Raw genomic sequence first — 19891 nt, 5'->3', positions numbered from 1 at the left:
AAGTCAAAAGGCATGAGTTGGCAATTTCAGTTTAACTCTCAGAAAGGCAAGACCTGGACTTCAAAGCCAAGTGCAGTCAGCACTGAATATGTACAGATGTTGACAATGTCATTGAAATACAGTTTGACAGCATATGGTACACAAGAGCCATGCTTGGCGCATACAGCCTGCTCTGTCCACAACAGCTGTAAAAACAAGAAAACCCTATTTCATCTTTGACTTTAAGCTCAGGTTAGCCTTGTATTATTCCTGGAATTTGATTGTTATTTTTTGTGATTTCTATGCAGAAATCAAGCACATGCAACAAAGAGTGTAGATGAACAGAATTGACGCTATGAGGTTGATTTACTAAAGGCAAATAGACTTTGCAAAGTGCAGTTGCACCCGGCAAGCGCAGTTTCTCCAGAGCATGGTAAACAAGGTAAAGCTTAAATTTGCAAAAAGTACCCAATCACATGCAAGGAAAAAAAAACCACTGCATTTTTGCTTGCACATGATTGGATGATGGAAGTCAGCAGAGCTTCTGCTCATTTACTAATTTCTGGAGCAACTGCAGGGTGCACAGTCTATTTTCCTTTAGTAAATCAACCCCTATGCCCCACATAAGCCAAGTTTATTACTTCTCTAACATGCTTTCAATATAAGTGAACAGCATTGGTTGTTGTGAGCAACACTTACTATTAGACCCCTTTCACACTAGGGCGGTATTTAGGCGCTTTAGCACTGGAAATAGCCTCTGCTAAGCACCTGAAAACCGCCTTCCATTCATTTCAGTATGACTTTTCACACTCGAGCGGTGCGCTTGCGGTACGTTCCGAAAAGTCCTGCAAACAGCATCTTTGGGGTGGGTTGGGAGCACTGTATTTATCGCTCCCAAAATGCCCTGCTCATTGGAATGAATGGAATGGGCAGCATTTTCAAAGCGCTGCCCATTCCAAAGCGCTGCCTGAAAGGCTCTTTGAAATCGCTGCAAAGCGGGAGCTTTCAACCCTTTTTTTGGTTAAAAGTGCCCCACTAGTGGTTGGAAAGCAGCGCACCGCTAAAACGAGCAGCGCTTTAGCGCTAACGGCTGGCGCTTGCAGTGTGAAAGCAGTCTTAGTTACAGTTTCTTTGTGCTTCTAATGCCTGCCAGAGAATGATGCAGGCCATACGGTAAGGGCCTCACTTGGATATTCTGTAAACTTTTTAAATCATCCTCCAAAACTGTTAATGATGTTACTCACTCCTTCTCCTAATTGGAGATTTTGGCCCCATGTTTTCTCAGCTTTCTTAAGCTCTCAATCACTAACTACACAGACCTCACTGCTTAAACATTTTTGTGGTTACTGATTTAGGGCTCTTTCGCACTGGCGACCGGAGAGCACAAAAAAAAAAAAGAAGGTTACTATTCCTGGCTGCCCATCGGAATTCTAACATTACAGCCTGATAGCAGGCTGTATTGCAATTGAGCTTCCAGATAGCAAACAACTGAGCTGCAAGTTTGAAAATGACTTGCTAAACTATTGCCAGACTTGCCAAGTTTATTGCATACTGGCATCAAGTCTGCATTGCATGACTCCATGACTCAACATTCTTTATAAACTTCCTACAAGTCTGCTGCAAGTTACGGTTCAGTTATGTTGTGCAATAGTCATCCCACCACAGGGGTCACTGTGGCTGAATTTTCAGGCTGTAGACTTGCAGAGCTCTTGCTGTAAACTCACCACTGCAACTTTGCTCTTGCTAGAGACTTTCCATGCAAATTTTCTACATATTGGAAAAGTGTCAACTAGAACTTGTGTTTCAAGTTTTCTGCAAGTGTACAACTTTCCATTCAAAGCTGCCGCAAAATTTGTGGCAAGTTATTCACGCTATCTGGGCTGTATGCAGCAATTTTAACACGGGCTGCAGAGTTTTACAGACGGCTTCTGCTCATTTACTGAGCTCTGAAAAAAAAAAAAAAAAAAACTTTACTTCTCTTTTAAGTAGAATTAGGTAGATTCAGAAAGAGTTAGGCTGGCTTATCAGTAGATAAGCCGCCCTAACTCAGAATCTACGCCGACTTATGTTTAAGCGTATGCTCAAACAGATACGCTTAAACATATCTAAGATACGACGGCTTGCGCCGTCCTATCTTAGATTGCAATATTTTGGATGGCCGCTAGGTGGCACTTCCATTGCAGTCGGCGTAGAATATGTAAATGAGGAGATACGCTGATTCACGAACGTACGCCCGGCCGACGAAATACTTTTATGCCGTTTACGTAAGAGATAGGCCGCGTAAAGTTAGAGCTAGGCCCTATTGGAATAATGATGTCAAGTATGGCCGCCGTTCCCGTGTCGAACGAAATTTACGTCGTTTGCGTAAGTCGTCCGTGAATCGGGATTTACGTCGTTTACGTCCACATCAAAATCAATAGGCCCGTGCGGCGTACTTAGCCGCAATGCACACTGGGAAATGTAGGTGCCCGGCGCATTCGCAGTTCGCAAAAAACGTAAAAAACGTAAGGTCAAGCACTATTAACATAAAACACGCCCCCCCAAACACATTTGAATTAGGCGCCCTTACGCCCACCAATTTAGGCTACGCCGCCGTAACTTAGCAGGCAAGTACATTGTGAATCATGTACTTGCCTAGCTAACTTACGGCGGCGTAGCCTAAACACACTAAGCTACGCCGCCGCAAGTTTACACCATTGTGTGTGAATCTACCTAAATGTCAAAAAGAGGTGGAAGCAGAATTAACATGACAGGTCACTGCTGCAATATTACAGCATCACATCTACCGTATTCATCGGCGTAAACCGCGCACTTTTTTCCCCTTAAAATAAGGGGAAAATCGTGGGTGCGCGATATACGCCGATACCCGCTTCCCGCGCTGTGTTTGAATGCCTGCGCCGATGTATACCGAGTGCAGTACACTCGGCTACATTCGGCCAGGCTCGGCTTAGCTCGTGCTCACGCATAAACGTCACAGAGCGTGAGCACGAGCGAAGCCGAGCCTGGCCGAATGTAGACGAGTGTACTGCACTCGGTATACGTCGGTGGAGGCGTTCAAACTGAGCGCGGGAAGCGGCGATTCGACGGGGAGACAGCGCGGGAGAAGCCGGGAGGACACCACCGAAGCCGCAGACGGACGCCGGACCCGAAGAGGCCGCCGCGCAAGACACCAAAACTGTAAGTACTAAAAAAATGTTTTTATAGGAATTGCGGGTCCACATTAGGGGTGCACGCTATACGCCGGATCGCGCAATACCCCGATAAATACGGTATTTTTTTTTGTTTGTTTTTTTACATCACTGTCACATTTCTTGGCCTAAAGTACAACTAAATGCAAAACATTTTTTTTCCTTTTAGGCTAGAATAAGAGAAGGTTTTTAACCCCTGTCAGTTTTATTTTTTTTGCAATAAGTGGGTAGATTTTCATTCACTTCCTGTAGCATTTCCAAAACAGGAAGTGAGAGGCAATCCCTCCAAAGTGAAGGAATTCCTGGCAGTCACCAGAACTAGTGTTCCCTATGGAATATTTTCCCTCTATTCCTGTTCTGTTAACAATCCAAAAGTTTGGATTTTTTTTTCACTTTCACTATTGGTGATAACGGAAAACAGGACAAATAGGGAGGATGAATCTCCCTAACAAGGATACAGACAGCAATGAAAGCCTGACAGGTGTTTTAATCGCTCTCTGAAATCAAGCTTTAGGCTGGGTTCACATGTGTGCGATGCAGGAATGTACACAAAATTGTGGGTGTTCACGCAACGCACAAAAAACACATCCCTTTTGTAGGTGTACGGCAGTACCATTTATTCTTAATGGCCCTAAATTAATTCTTAATGGCCCCTCAATGAACTTTGCTAAAGTGTGCAAAATCACACACCAAAACGCATGGTATTAGTTATACTTCAAGTTTTGGTACTTTTTGGTAGAAGTTGCTCACACTTGTCATATGTTTGCCAAAATATTTCTAGCCCACAATAAGATTACCTCAGTACAATACAGAGGAAAGAGGTAACCAACACAGCAATAACACTTGACCGATTTCCACCTAGTTGACATATTTTGCAATCAAAACCAAATTAACAAACACTTGACTGTAAGTCATTGTGATATTTTGTTTTTGCAGATGTCAATTAGCCATGCGTTGCTAAATACTTCAAAGGTAACAATCACATAATAGAAATGAAATTCGAGATGTCACACAGCACAGATTATAGAAGTTTGGGGTTATAAAAAAAACGTACATACTCTTCTCTATGCTGCAGCATCGGTGTGATGCTGCAGCTGTCCTACGTCAGCCATAAGACTGAGAACTGAGCGATCACATGACTGCTCGGAACAGAGAGCACTGAATATCAGTCATCACTCTCCACTCTGCCCCTCTCCTGGAAAGTAGGCGAGTGCAGCTGGTGTAGATGTGATGGCTGCATTTGTTTTCTTTTTAGTTTTGTTTTTTCACCTGGTGATCCAGCCAGTAAGAACTTTTCACCCTCCTTTACCTTCTTTTAAAACTGTCAGAGGGTTGAGATAAACCATTTAACACTGGCCCAAAGGGAACAAAATGAAGCTATAACTGCTTAAAAAGTATAAGCTGAAGTTTGCCTTTTAATTTGTTAGTGAAATCTATCTACATCTGCTTGTGCATCGAACACTATCCTCTCCCCAGGCTGACAAGGCCATTGTCCAAAAAAGTCTCTGTTGCTGTTTCATTCAGACTGGAGACACCTTAAAGCCGTTACATGCCACAGTTTTTGTGCTGGATTGCACACAAAAAAATGACAGCTCTGGTTGGAGCTGCTGTGATAACCATGCAAGGTTAGTTCAGCGATCTCCCCCGCTGAGCTGTTGTGTTCTGACAGGGGGCAGTCCCTCCGCCAGAACACCCCATTCAGCGCTTTCTGCCCTTGCTTTGCAGATAGAGAAAGGAGCTCTGTGTTAGTGGGCGTCCTGACACTCCTGCTCGCCCCCTCCCCCCTCAAGAGGCTGTCTGCACACCAGGGAGAAAGCCTTGCATTACTGTGTGGAGTTACAGACAGAAGAACAGGAAGTGAGGATTTCTCAGAAGAAATAAGGACATTTAAAAGCAAAATCAAAGGATGAGGTAACTGAAGGAGGACTGCACTAAGGTAAAGGAAGCTATTTAGGGAAAAAAATATTTCCTTTATAACCCCTTTAAGGTTGTGCACACAGCCTTCTCTCATTTGCAGCACTTTCCAAAATTTCCATTTGGAAAGCGTGCATAGAATGATCACCTAACTCGCTGATATCAGGTCTGGATGTCCCATGATTATTTGATCGCGGGTCAGGCAAGCAGCTGTCAATGAAAAGTTGGTGGGCGAAAAGCCATCTTGTGCAGGAACCTTGTGTCAGGGAGACCCCAAAAGGCAGTGCAGCCACCCCATAGAAGGAAGTGTTCCATATCAGCTCTTGAATTGCCCTGATAAGAATGTAATGTAGCATTTCTTGCATCATTCAAGTGTTTCTTTCAGACTACAAATTATGTGTAATGGATTTAATAACACTTATATTGACAAGATTATTTAATAGATCTCCCTTACTGTCACTGCATTAATGTAAATTAGCTTTCAGATATTTAGGCTTTAAGTAAATGGTATAAGGCAATGTGCAACAATGTGCAGGAATCTAAAGCAACCAATGAGAATTTTTCAATTATTGTGCCTAAACTAAACTGCATAATTCTGGTACCACCATTTATATTATAAACCATGCCTTTTGCATTATGGTTTACCTAAGCCCTTAAAACAAGTTATATAAAAAATTGAAACTTTTGGAAAACTCAGTAGTAACTTATGCTTTTATCAAAGCAAAGATGTCCAGGAATAATTCTTCGGGTGAATAACGACTTATTACACGATACAATTATTCTGGTATAAAGAAAAATATTATTAAAGCAAAGACTGAAATGAGTGCTTATTTGGGGGAGGCTGCTGACATGTAAAAGTGGTTCTATCAAACAATAAAATACTATAAGATGCAGTTAACTATAACAACGTTTGTTTTGCATGCCAGCAGCGGCAGCATCTGAATCCTGATTAGTAATCTGAAGATAAAATGTCAAACAAATGAAACATACAGAGAATTAAATGATGGAAATTTGGGGTTTATTTGAAAAAGAGAGGTGAAGAACAACCATGAGCTGCATAACAACCAATCAGACTTTAGATTACTCTCTCTAGTCAACTCTGACATGATTTTTGATTGGTTACTAAGGGTTTCTTCATCAGTGTTGTTTACGCTGCCTTACTGAACACATACATTAGAGTTATGTAATGTAATGCACACTGCACTGGTTCCCAACAACCGATTAATGGACAGCTATTGACCCACAGACTAAGGCCTCGTACACACGACCGATAAACTCGACGGGCGAAACACATCGAGTTCTTCGTCGAGTTCCTTGTTAGGCTTGTCGAGGAACTCGACAAGCTTGCTTTGCGTACACACAGTCAAGCCAAAATCTCCTCGTTCTCAAACGCAGTGACATACAACACATAAAACGGCAGGGGAAGTTCGATTCCACTGGCTAAACTCTTGGGGCTGCTTTTGCTAATTTCATGTGTTTGCGTGTTAAATAAAAGTTTGTTAAGAGATAATTTGCACTTTTCAGTCTGTTACAGCTTTAAAAATGTGCTATCTCCATTACAAATGCTACTTTTACTCCCGTCTCATACTTTAATCTGAGCAAGTGCGGGTTTCTTAGCATACAGACGTCCGAGTTTCTCGTTGAAAACCAGCCCGTCGAGATCCTCGACGAGCCAAATCAGACTCCTGTCGAGAAAATAGAGAACTTGCTCTCTTTTTGGCTCGTCGAGGTTCTCGACAGTTTCCTCAACGACAATGTACACACGACTGGTTTCCTCGGCAAAAAAATATCTCCCAGCAAGGTTCTTGCTGGTTTTTGCCGAGAAACTCGGTCGTGTGTACGAGGCCTCACCCGCTGCTGGATGCTGGTCACCAAACCAGCCACAAGAGGAATCAATATCGAAATATAAATCACAAACATTCTGTTTAGTATTTCTGTACATTGAAAGCAGGTACTTTTATGCCCACAAATAACAGAGAACCACAAGGGAAAGCCAAAAGCACTGCATTACAGATTCAGATCTAAGGATCACAGGTGGTAACAGAAATGATAACAAATGTGGATTGATGAGCTTATTGTAATCAGCAATTTTATAAATATACAAAGTGCTAGTTGTACATTGTCCTCTGCACAAATCTGCACAACATTGTTTTAACTCCATTTTGAAAAACCCCCAGATTACAGTCAAATGCGCATTGCCTGCACATTATTTTAAAATGTTTTATGTACAAAATCTGTGGAGAGCTGGGGGCACACAGTCTAAGTGGGACATCTCTTTCTACACATCTGATTTTGAACATGCTTACAAGATATTACCAAAAATGTTGAATAGATCATTTTCTTCTGAGAGTATTTCTTGTAAACACTCTACCCTGGGAATACCTTTGCAACAACCTATGATTATTAGAGCATTATACTGTGTATAAGACCCCACCCTATCCCTATTAACATGCTCTAATGCAATGAATACACAATGGAATAACACCTAAAATGTCAAGAACATGTTAACACAAGACACATTCTAATTATGCGGAAGGAATAGAGAAATGCAGGTACGACCCAGTAAATAGGCAATATATAAAGGCAGGAATAAAGTACTTACCACTTTGCCCTCTTTGACTTCCTTCTTGTAGGCATATCCAGGGTAATGTGTTGGGGTGGTGCTGCCCTCAGCTCTGCTGTCAGAGATGCCTGGGGAAATAGAGTAAAAAGGAGGGCTGGGGCTCGGTGGGAGTCCAGAATCAGGACTGTCCAATAACCCTTCCCGATTCTTGTCCTTTAAGCTGTCTTCCATGCCTTGAAGATTCAGATGTCCTACCATGTCTGGCAGAGCCTTGGTCAACTCCCAGAAAAACCTGATCTGTTGGCTGTTTATTTCTTCCACACGTCCGACTTGCAGATCACACACAAATCTGGGAACCTCCTACTGTGCACATGCAGAACACCCTCGGATGAAGCCCTAGGTTTAGGAATACATTAACATTAATAAGGTAGCTACAATATTAGCAATGCTATTGTTTATATTCATTTCTACAAATCTCAGGATCCTGTGATGCTCTCCATAACAATAACATATGATTTTACGCAGTAGGCATGGTAATACATAAATCAGCTGTAAGGGGAGCTGTGATGCTTTGTACACTTGAGTAAGCATCCTCTGCCTGAATATTGTGTATAGAACTGTTCCATTAGAAACAGAAGTTTCCTAAAAGGTTCCTTAAAGTCACCCACTCATACATCTCCCCTTCCGGAAAACAGTGCACATCTAGCCATACATCTCCCCTTCTGGAAAACAGTGCACATCCAGCCATACATCTCCCCTTCTGGAAAACAGTGCACATCCAGCCATACATCCCCCAACTGGAAAACAGTGCACATCCAGCCATACATCTCCCCTTCTGGAAAACAGTGCACATTCAGCCATACATCTCCCCTTCTGGAAAACAGTGCACATCCAGCCATACATCTCCCTAACTGGAAAACTGTGCACATCCAGCCATACATCTCCCCTTCTGGAAAACAGTGCACATCCAGCCATACATCTCCCCAACTGGAAAACAGTGCACATCCAGCCATACATCTCCCCAACTGGAAAACAGTTCACATCCAGGCATACATCTCCCCAACAGGAAAACAGTGCACATCCAGCCATAATTCTCCCCTTCCTGAAAACAGTGCACATCCAGCCATACATCTCCCCTTCCGGAAAACAGTGCACATCCAGCCATACATCTCCCCAACTGGAAAACAGTGCACATCCAGCCATACATCTCCCCTTCCTGAAAACAGTGCACATCCAGCCATACATCTCCCCTTCCGGAAAACAGTGCACATCCAGCCATACATCCCCCCAACTGGAAAGCAGTGGACATCCAGCCATACATCTCTGCAACTGGAAAGAAATGAAGATCAAACTTTAGGTGTCATTTGCCATCTTAGTGTAAACTGTATAAAAGTTGCACAGCGGTCTTCTGCGTGGGAATCTGGACTTTGCAAGAGTGGTAGCAAGCTATTAATACCAATGTCAATACTTTAGCTCTACTTAACGGTAAATAAACGGATCAAGAAACCTTCCATTTCCAGTCCAAGGAACTACCCTCCATTTGCAGTTAGTTAGGGGATTTGTGATTGGTTGCTATGAGTTACTACACTTTGCTCCTTGGTTATCGAATAAGCCTGGTAAGTGTTTTGAGCAACCTAGTGATTCTTTTCTCAGCATGAAAATAATCTGCTACCCTGTAATAGTATCCAAGAATAGTATCCAAGAGAGAGGTCAAATTCATTTCTCTGGGTTCTTCATTACAATAAAGTCGTATAACCCTGGCTGTCACAATTATGTGGAAGTCACTTGGGAGGAAGCAGCATATTGAAAGAGATTTTCTTTATCCATAGAAAAATAAGCAAAGCTACATGCTTCAAGTCTTTGTTCTAGCTTTTGGAATGTGCAGTAAAGCAAGTTGCGGGAACCGATAGAGCCTGGGGTGGGATACAATGGCACAAATAAACAAATGTAACACTGTACTGCTCTTTCGTGTTATCAATGCATTTTAACAAGATTTTGCACAGGATGATAAAAAACAAATACAAATTAAATACATAACTCCTGCAACTAGAGATTGACACCAAAATAGCTGTACAATAAACTTCTATACTGACGTGGTTATAGAGTATTTAGTACTTCTAGTACCAGGACTTCTGGTGCACTTTTAGAAAGTGAATCAAAACCACAAGACATAATAGAAGTCGATGACAAAGCACAGCTAATGCACATCAAAACTGCGGGTACACTGCACTGTGGCCAATGTTCAGCAGCTCAGTGCGAAGCTGCCCTAACTCTTCTGTCGCCCATGTCACCAAATGCTGTTCCATTCCAAAGAAATCTCCAGTTAAAATATTCTCAAGAAACTGAAATGTTGATCTCCAGGCCCCTTGAGGTGCTCAATGGTTCCTCCCACTGACCTCCACTTTACTATAGGATACAGTAATGATGTGGAGGTCAGTGGGTGGGGCCAGGCCCGTCGGAACAAGACAGGCAAAACAAGCAACTGCTTGGGGCCCCAAGCTGGCCTGGGGCCCCAGCAGGGCTGCAGCCTGTAGCGTGGCCGAGCTCCTCTTCCTAGTTCCTCCTGCAGTCCGGCCCGGGTACCTTAAACCGCGCGGTACAGGAGATTCAGTCTTCTGTTCCCGGCCGGACTGACAGGAAGTGCACATACTCGGTGCTCACTTATTTTCAGTCCGGCCAGGAACAGCAAAACTGAATCTCCTGCTGCGCAGTATGCAGTAGGGAGGGGGGGGGGGGGAAAAAAACATGGGGGGGAGACAGTTAGAAGTACTACCCGACGTTTATCAGAAGAAGTACTACCCTTTCGGCGGCAGCAGCGCACCCCCCCCCACACTTATCAGCACTACCCGGTTAATGATGCTTGCACAGCGACAACCCCCCGACTCCTCCCCCTCACCCCACCCCCGCTTATCAAATTGCAATGACAGAAGAAGTGGAGAAGTACTTCTCTGTGACCGGCGGCAGCTGCATCTGTCCCCCACCAACCCAACCCCCCCCCCGCTTCTCAACTTGAAGCTCAGCAACACCCCGTCACTTCTTGCTTGGGGCCCCCAAATTCCTTCAAACGGCCCTGGGTGGGGCCACTAAGTGCTCCAGGAGACCTGAAGATTGGCACTCAAGAAAGTGTTGGTTTGTAAAGAAAACTAAAAATAGTAATTTGCCTTGATTAGATGGCAGGAAAGGCACTTTTCACTTTCTTTCTTTTAGGTGCCACTTTTAGGGACAATTTTAGTTTTGTAACAGGGTCATTTTAAAGCCTGAATCCAAACAAAATCCTCAAGGTCCCCCTTTCAACTTGAGTAAGACTTTAAAGCTTCTATTGAAAAGTTAACTGGGAATACCTACACTTTACATATTTAGATCTGGCACTTGTTGAGTATATATTGCAAAGTCAAATCACAGTCAACAAATTGGGGAGAACTTTGCACCCCTGCCTCAGTCTATGTGGTACCCAGTATGTATATATTAAGGGAACCTGTACTTAATTTTAAACTTTTCCAAGTAAAATATGTGCCACAGAGCCTACAATGCAAGATGACTGCAATTATCTTGCTGAGTTTGTTTACTTTATTACTGAGCCGTACTTCACGGTTAAACCCTGGTAACTCTCATCCAAACGTCCAATGTTCCTTCCTCATAATGGTGTGTATTTTTTTTTCTCCGTTGTCCAATGAGCCTGCCTCAGTGGCCAGTAAAGGCATTCTAATTGCACATGGAGCTGGCAATTGGCCTTGAAGTCTAGGAAAATAAAGTCTCAGTAACAAGTAAAAATTAAATCATAAAATCGAAGGGCTTTTCTGGCTAAAAAGTAACAGCAGGAATCTTGGGGCATTTGCTCTAAAGCAGGACTTGGTGGAAGCTAATTTACTATTTCTGCTCTAGGCACTGCTCACTTTCAATACCTAATCCGTGTAAAGAAAATGTCTGTTTTCTGGGTGATCAATGCACACTGCAGAGATGTTAACAAACTTTGTTACAGGCTCCTATCCTTTACTGTTTTAAGAATGGAGGGCCAGATCCTCAAAAGGGATACGCCGGCGTATCTACTGATACGCCGTCGTATCCCTGTTTCTATCTTTGGAACTGATCCACAGAATCAGTTTCCAAAAGATAGGCAGAAGATCCGACATGTGTAAGGGACTTACACTGCCGGATCTTAGGATGCAGTACCGCATCCGCCGCTGGGGGCATTTCGAGTCGAAATGCCGCTTCGGGTATGCAAATTAGCACTTACGGAGATCCACAAAGCTTTTACGCTTCGTTTTTTCTCCGTAAGTATTAAGTTGCATGTGTAAAATTAGGGCTGCTTTTACAAAGTGTAAACTGTTTACACCTTGTAAAAGTAGACCCTTCTTACCCGCGACGCTGTTATTTTTTTTTTTTTTTATTTTTTTTTTTTCCGCCGTATCTTTTTTTTTTCCCGACGCAACTTTTTTGACCCGGAGCGATTCACGAAGCTCGGCGTAACGTAATTTCGCGCTATGCACGTCGGGAAAATGACGTCACAAGCATGCGCAGTACGTCCGGCGCGGGAGCGCGCCTAATTTAAATGGGACTCGCCCCCATTTGAATAGGAACGCCTTGCGCCGGCGGAATTTAAGTTACACACCCGAAAATTTCTAGGTAAGTGCTTTGTGGATCGGGCGCTTAGGTAGAAATTTTAAGGCAGTGTAACTTAAATGGGAAAAGATAAGTTACGGCGGCTGGCTGTGGATCTGGCCCGGGAGGTTTAGTCATTGTTACAACCACCTAAGCAAATCTCTAATAAGGGAAGCTGCAGTGTCAGTAGACAAGCATTTTGAAGTATCTCACCAAAAATGTAAGTCGAAGGAGAAAGAGTGGAAAGGGGTAAAAACGGGTCCACATTTTTACTACCCCCTGACCGCTTACTTACAATGTGACAAGGTGGCCACTTGGGTGTGTTCACACTGCCAAGGCCACGGTTCAATACTTCACAGTGCTGCAATTTTACTTTGGCATGTTGAGTTTGGCAAGTGGTACCATTTGCCATACTCACCCATTAAAGTCTTTGGGTGGCACGTGGTTGCGGCACAGTCCCATTGACTTTAATGTAGCGCTGTAGTTTAATGTGAGATCTCGCTTGGGATAAAAAAAACATGCATTCTGGAGATGTGAAAGAAGCCTTAGTACTAATAAAATCATTGAACCAGTCACAGAAGCAGTAAATGACATTTCTTGGGGCTTTCTTTACACCAGTCGTGTACAGGTTACATTACGTTACATTGAATATTTTGACACTTTAGAACAGGGGTGTCAAATTCCATTTCCATCAGCATTATGGTTGCCCTCAAAGGGCCGGTTGTATCAGCACCCCACCCACCTTACATCAAGTGTCAAGAGCCCCCCACTATCAGAATTCGAGCATCCCCCCCCACTATCCCTTACATCAGTGCACCCCCTTGCCTTGTGCTGCTGCCAGGAGGGCTGGACAGAGAAGTGCAGGATCTGGTGGAGTCCTGTCTTCTCTGCTGCTGACTGCTGAGACCAGGTGGGGGCGGAGACAAGGGGGGGGGGGTGAGGGCCACATTAAAAATGTCTGGAGGGCCAGATTCAGCCCGCGGGCCTTGTGTTTGACACCTGTGCTTTAGAAGATTACAGGAGCTGCAGACTAAAATGGAAAGATAACTTTTAAGAACATTAAAGTGGTTGTAAAGATTGATGTTTTTTGACCTTCATGCAATTTATGAAGAAAAACTTCTGTATCCAGCTCCGCCCTCCCCAAAGCACTCCCTTATAAATAAGGATACATGAAAGCAGGGGCTCTCTCTGCTCTGTCCCTCGTCACAGGACAAATCCATAGCAGCCATAGCCATTGGCTCCCACTCCTGTCAATCATACTCTGACGAGGAAGAGAGGGGCAGGGACAGTGTCTGCTTCTATGGATGCAGGTAGCAGGGCTCGGTAGCGAGCCCATGCGAGAGCCCCCATAGGAAGCAACTTCCTATGGGGGCACTGGATAAAAAGGAGAAGCCAGGAACGCCAGCGTGGGAACAGAGAAGAGGAGGATCTGGGCTGCTCTGTGCAAAACCACCACACAGAGCAGGTAAGTATAACATGTTTGTTATTTTTGTAAAAATAAAAGTTACCTTTGGAAACTTTAAAGTAGGAGGAAAGGCAGCACAATAACTCACCAGTTAAATGTTTCCCCCCCTTAGCTCTTATCTGTCCTGTAAAAAAAACTATAATAAGTCTCTTCTGGTATACTGTTTTTCTTTCCTGCAGTCACATGAGCGCAAAGCTCCAGCACTCCAGCTTGTGACCAAATTTCTCTGTGGCTGGTGGACGGGAACTCTTCTCTGGGCTGACAACACTTGGCAACCCTGAGAGCTGTGGATGCTGGAGGGATGATGTTACAGCTCCTTGATACTGTTAATGGCTCCTTTACTGTACAGAGAAGCATTGCAACTTTACAGTCATGTGACCACACAGGAAAACGTAAAAAAAATAAAAAATATTTAGGAAGCATTTTATTACAAACTGTATACAGGATGGATCAAAGCTAAGGGGGTGAAAAATGTAACTGGTAAGTTATTATGCCTGACCTTCAAGTTTTATTTGCAAAATGGCTCATGTAGTAGTTTTATATGCTACATTTATTTTTTAGCAAACGCAGGCTTTTCCTTTAAATATATAACAAAGTTGAATTAGTACTCCTGTCATTTAATGCCTAATTTTAATAAAAATATTTTAATATTTACAAAAAAGCTTACCAATAATGTGTCACATTTTTGGAAACCCACGCATAGCAAAATAATATTCAGACAGCGGGGGTTATTTATTAATGGCAAATACACTTTGCACTACAAGTGCAAACACTGGGGCAGATCCACAAAGCGAGTACGCCGGCGTATCTACTGATACGCCGGCGTACTTTCAAATTTCCCGCGTCGTATCTTTGTTTTGAATCCTCAAAACAAAATACGCCGGCATCTGGGTTAGATCCGACAGGCGTACATCTTCGTACGCCTTTGGATCTAAGATGCAATTCTTCGGCGTCCGCTGGGTGGCGTTCCCGTCGTAATCTGCGTCGAGTATGCAAATTAGCTATTTCCGACGAACGTACGAGCGGCCGTCGCATTCTTTTACGTCGTCTCTAGTCGGCTTTTTCCGGCGTATAGTTAAAGCTGCTGTTTGGTGGCGTATAGTTAAACCTGCTATGTTAAATATGGCCGTCGTTCCCGCGTTTAATTTGAAAAAAAAAAATTTTGTTTGCGTAAGTCGTTCGTGAATCGGGATGGACGTAATTTATGTCCACGTCAAAACAATGACGTCCTTGCGACGTCATTTAGCGCAATGCACGGCGGGAAATATAGGGACGGCGCATGCGCAGTTCGTTCGGCGCGGGGAGGCGCTTCATTTAAATGAAACACGCCCCCCTACTCGCCGATTTGAATTAAGCGCTGTTACGCCACGAGAAATACACTAAGCCGCCGTAACTTACGGTGCAAATTCGTTCAGGATTCAAACAAAACAAAGTAAGTTACGGCGGCGTAGCGTATCTCAGATACGCTGCGCCGGGGCAGATCTTTGTGAATCTGCCCCTAAATGTGCAAAGTGCACTTGAAATTGCACTGAAAGTGCACTTGGAAGTGCAGTCGCTGTAGATCCGAGGGGGACATGCAAGGAAAATAAAAAACAGCATTTTAGCTTGCACATGATTGGAGAAAAAAATCAGCAGAGCTTCCCCTCAATTCAGATCTACCCCTCAGATCTACAGCGACTGCACTTTCAGTGCAATTTTAAGTGCATTTTGCACTTGTAGTGCAAAGTGGATTTGCCTTTAATAAATAACCCCTCAATGTAGTTAAACACTATTAATAAAAGTGGGCATGTAATACATGTCTGCTTTCATACAGTGCTGTGGAATGTCACTGTTTTAAAAATAAAAGATCATAATATTATTAATAATAGGAACAAAAGGAATATCTCTTGTCAGTTAAATACAGGTTTACCATTCTCACTGCCATATTACTAAATCAGGTTTCTGTTGGGCTTATTTTATAACGAGGTGCAGAAAGAAGCGGTGGACAGTAACCTACCAATCAGGAATCATCTTTTATCAGCAAGAACACGCTAAGCACCTAAAAGCGATTTCTGATTTGCTGCCATTAACTAACTGCATACTACTGAAACTATAACCATAGACTAAAGATCTATAGACTTTGCATTAATGATTATGGTATTGCTGTTGAAGGCTGGAAATCTGGCACCAGAACAGACAAAGTTCTTCCACTTGTTGTAGGTGCATTACTACCACCGCATTTAGAAGTAGCCTGCAAAGCTGCAACTCCACCTACCAGGCTAGGAAGAGGTTAACTTTGTATAATATCTCTATGGCTGGTAACCTGAGCTTGTGAAATGTTAGGGAGGCACTTTACTGTAAACATAGGTAGACCAAATGGGAATTCCAGCCTGGGATCAATGCCCCCATTCTACTCTTTAACACAAACTGCCTTTACATCAATTCAAACCATATGAAACAGAATATCACTGTATCCATTGCTTAACCCCTAAACTGCCAACAAAACCGAAATATTCGAAGTGTGCCTGCGCTTCTGATGATTACCAACAGTACACTGTCCATTGTATAAACCCCTATTCACTATCATAGCCTGATGTCCTTTACCTGTGGATCTGAGGTCTGTAAACAGAATGTCACTGTATCCATTGCTTAACCCCTAAACTGCCAACAAAAAAAATAGTTTCACCAAATATTCTAAGTTTGCCTGCGGTTCTGATGATTACCAAAAGTACACTCTATCCATTGTATAAACCCCTATTCACTATCATAGCCTGATGTCCTTTACCTGTACTGGACCTGAGGTCTGTAAAGAAAATGCTGCGTCCTAGAGGTGAGAACACCATAGTACATAGCTGGGGTCACTATTATCAATGCCTCCAATAACATTATAAGAAAGTAGGAGCTAGAACAGCTGAAAATACAATAAAAAACATTTGAAAAGAAAGTAGGAGCTAGTGAAAGTGAGTATGAACACTACAGAGTGAAAGAAACGTATGCAAAATAAATAGTATAATAACTCAAGTATGAAGACGCTTCTGCCAGGCTGCTGTTATTGAGATATATATATATATATATATATATATATATATATATATATATATATATATTTATATTTATATACACACACACACACACATACATATATATATATATATATATATATATATATATATATACTTAAAAAATATTTTGAAAAAAAAAAAAGTGCCTATACTATTGTACCGTTTTTCAATAAATACATATTTAATAAAAAACAAAACAAAAGCACCAAGCAGACGCTAAAGGTAGCCAAACAGTATATGATGCAAAAAAAAATCTGATTGTATTAATATACAAATGATTAAAACATATTAAAACCACAGCACTATGCTACTTCAATATATATTGAGAGCGTATCGCACCCCAAGTGTAGGTATTTTATAAGTTTTAATCATTTGCATTTATTATTTAATCAAATCTAATGTTTATATACGATATAATGTCTGGGTATCATAAAAGTGTGCTTTTGTTTTATTAACTTTTTTCAGTCAGTAGATTATTACTGGCTGCATATGCAGCTATACTGTATATTTTTTATATATATATATATATATATATATATATATATATATATATATATATATATATATAAAATATACAGTATAGCTGCATATGCAGCCAGTAATAAAAAAAAAGTAAATAAAACAAAAGCACACTTTTATGATATATATATATATATATATATATATATATATATATATATATATATATATATATATATATATATATATATAATCAGAATTTAATGTATTATAAATATATATACAAAACAAAAACTGGTCCAAAACGATCCGTACACACCCACTCTTCAAGTACCACCACTGCGCCAAAAGTAACCTAAATGTGTATATATATATATATATATATATATATACAGTATATATATATATATATATATATATATATATATATATATATATATATATATATATATATATATATATATATATATAATAAAGTACAGTAAGTTAAATGTGATTGCAGTCATATATGTTTTAAAATGTGATGTAGCCAGTGCTCCCCATTGATAACTTACCTCCCAGCTGGTGATGATGTTAGGCAGGGATGTGAAGCAGAAGTAAGAGGGAGTTGTGAGCTCCTTGCACCCCAGCCTTTAGTCTCTGCACAGAGGGGTAGTCTAGGGTGACTTCTAGGGGTGCCTCCACAGTGGTAGATCCTTCCAGGGGACGTTAATGGGCTCTGCTAAGGATTCTAGTAGAAGCTGAGCTCCCTGGAGCTGATTCACGGAGATCTGGAGGGAATCCAGCCCATCCAGCACACAGAGCTGCCTATTCTTTTTTTTTTTTTTTCATTCAAAGCAGCAGAGGGAGGGACAGAGGTGGAGGGAGAGCACACAGCTGATCTGCAAATGTCAAACTGAGCTGTAGAAAAAGCACACTGTCACCAGTGAAGGTGGGCTGTGCAGGGGAAGATAGCTCCTGTCCCCTGTCTGATCTTTTGCAACACATCCTGACAGTGACAACATACTCAGACATGAGACTCACTCTCTTCTCCCTGGGCTTACACATTAGGTTATATTATAATGAGAAATGGAGGACAGCTTTCTGAGTTCTGCATCCACACTGTACAAATTTCATATATACTGGCTACAGTTATCACTGTTAAATTGTATTTAATTTTTTCTTTATGTTCTAGAGCAGCTTTTCTCAGCTTTTTTTTTTTTTTTTAAATAAGGACTTCTGAAATAACTTTCTGTCTCAGGAAACCCTGCTAATAATTACTGTATTTACAGTTCAGGATACATTAACCTAAGTGTGAGTGGGAAAAATCCTCCTTCCATTGTTCAGGGGCAAGAATACTACTTCAACTGGTGGTCAATGAGAAGAATACTCTTTCCATTGGTGGTAATGCGAAGATTACCCTACCATTGGTGGCCAGTGGGAAGAATACCCCTTCCATTGGTGACCAGTGGGAAGAATATCCCTTCCATTGATGGTCAGTGGAAAGAATACCCCTTCCACTGACTGGTGGTCAGTGGGAAGATAACCCCCTCCAATGGTGGTCAGTGCGAAGAATAGTCCTTCAGTTGACGGTCAGTGGAAAGAATACTTATTTTGTTCGTAGTCAGTGGAGAAAATACTCCGTTTGCTAATGGTCAGTGAGAAGAAGAATTCTTCCGTTGGTTGTCCGTTGATGGTCATTGGGAAGAATATTTCTTCCATTGGTGGCCAGTGATTACTGTATTAACAGTTCAAAATACATTAACCTAAGGGTGAGTGGGAAAAATCCTCCTTCCATTGGTCAGGGGGAAGAATACTACTTCCACTGGTGGTCAGTGAGAAGAATACTCCTTCTATTTGTGGTAATGCGAAGATTACCCTTCCATTGGTGGCCAGTGGGAAAAATACCCCTTCCACTGGTGGCCAGTGGGAAGAATACCTCTTTCACTGGTGACCAGTTGGAAGAATACCCCTTCCCCTGGTGGTCAGTGGGAAGAATACCCCTTCCAATGGTGGTCAGTGGGAAGAATACCCCTTCCAATGGTGGTCAGTGGAAAGAAAACTCCTTTTGTTTGTGTTCAACGGGGAAAATACTCCTTCTATTGAGGGTCAGTGGGAAGAATACTCCTTCCATTGGTGGTCATGGGAAGATTACCCCTTCCATTGGTGGCCAGTGGGAAGAATACCCCTTCTATTGGTGGCCAGTGGGAAGAATACCCCCTCCAATGGTGGTCAGTGGGAAAATATCCCTTTCAATGTTGGTCAGTGGGAACAATACCCTTCCATTGGTGGTCAGTGGGAAGATAAACCCTTCCAATGGTGGTCAGTGGGAAGAATATTCCTTCAGTTGATGGTCAGTGGAAAGAATCATTCTTCCATTTGTAGTCAGTGAGAGAAAATGCTCCTTCTGCTAATGGTTAGTGGGAAGAATACTTCTTCTGTTGATTGTATGTTGATGGTCATTGGGAAGAATATTTATTCCATTGGTGGCCAGTGGGAAGAATACCCCTTACACTGGTGGTAAGTGGGAAGAATACCCTTTTTAATTGTGGTCAGTGGAAAGAAAACTCCTGTTTGTGGTCAGTGGGGAAAATACTTTTTTTTAGCTGAGGGTCAGTGGGAAGAATACTTCTTCTGTTGGTAGTCTGTTGATGGTCATTGGGAAGAATACTCCTTCCATTGGTGGTAATTGGGAAGAGGATTT

At 42.1% G+C, this 19891-nt stretch overlaps 1 protein-coding gene across 1 annotated transcript in view; it reads right to left on the bottom strand.

The window, feature by feature from the left end:
- The window catches only part of RFLNA (refilin A), an 84812-nt gene extending 66738 nt beyond the window's left edge, over positions 1-18074 (bottom strand). The window contains exons 1-2 of the mRNA XM_040347346.1: positions 17763-18074; positions 7684-8040 (exon numbers count right to left, since the gene is read on the bottom strand). Coding sequence (XP_040203280.1) covers positions 7684-7902 — 219 coding nt within the window. The 5' untranslated portion in view covers positions 7903-8040; positions 17763-18074. The remainder of the gene's footprint in view (positions 1-7683; positions 8041-17762) is intronic.
- Positions 18075-19891: the final 1817 nt, after the last annotated feature.

Source organism: Rana temporaria, chromosome 1, assembly GCF_905171775.1.
Source record: "Rana temporaria chromosome 1, aRanTem1.1, whole genome shotgun sequence".
Taxonomy (NCBI): Eukaryota; Metazoa; Chordata; class Amphibia; order Anura; family Ranidae; genus Rana; species Rana temporaria.
The sequence above is the reverse complement of the archived record's forward strand: the minus strand, read 5'-3'. Positions and strand labels throughout refer to the sequence as shown.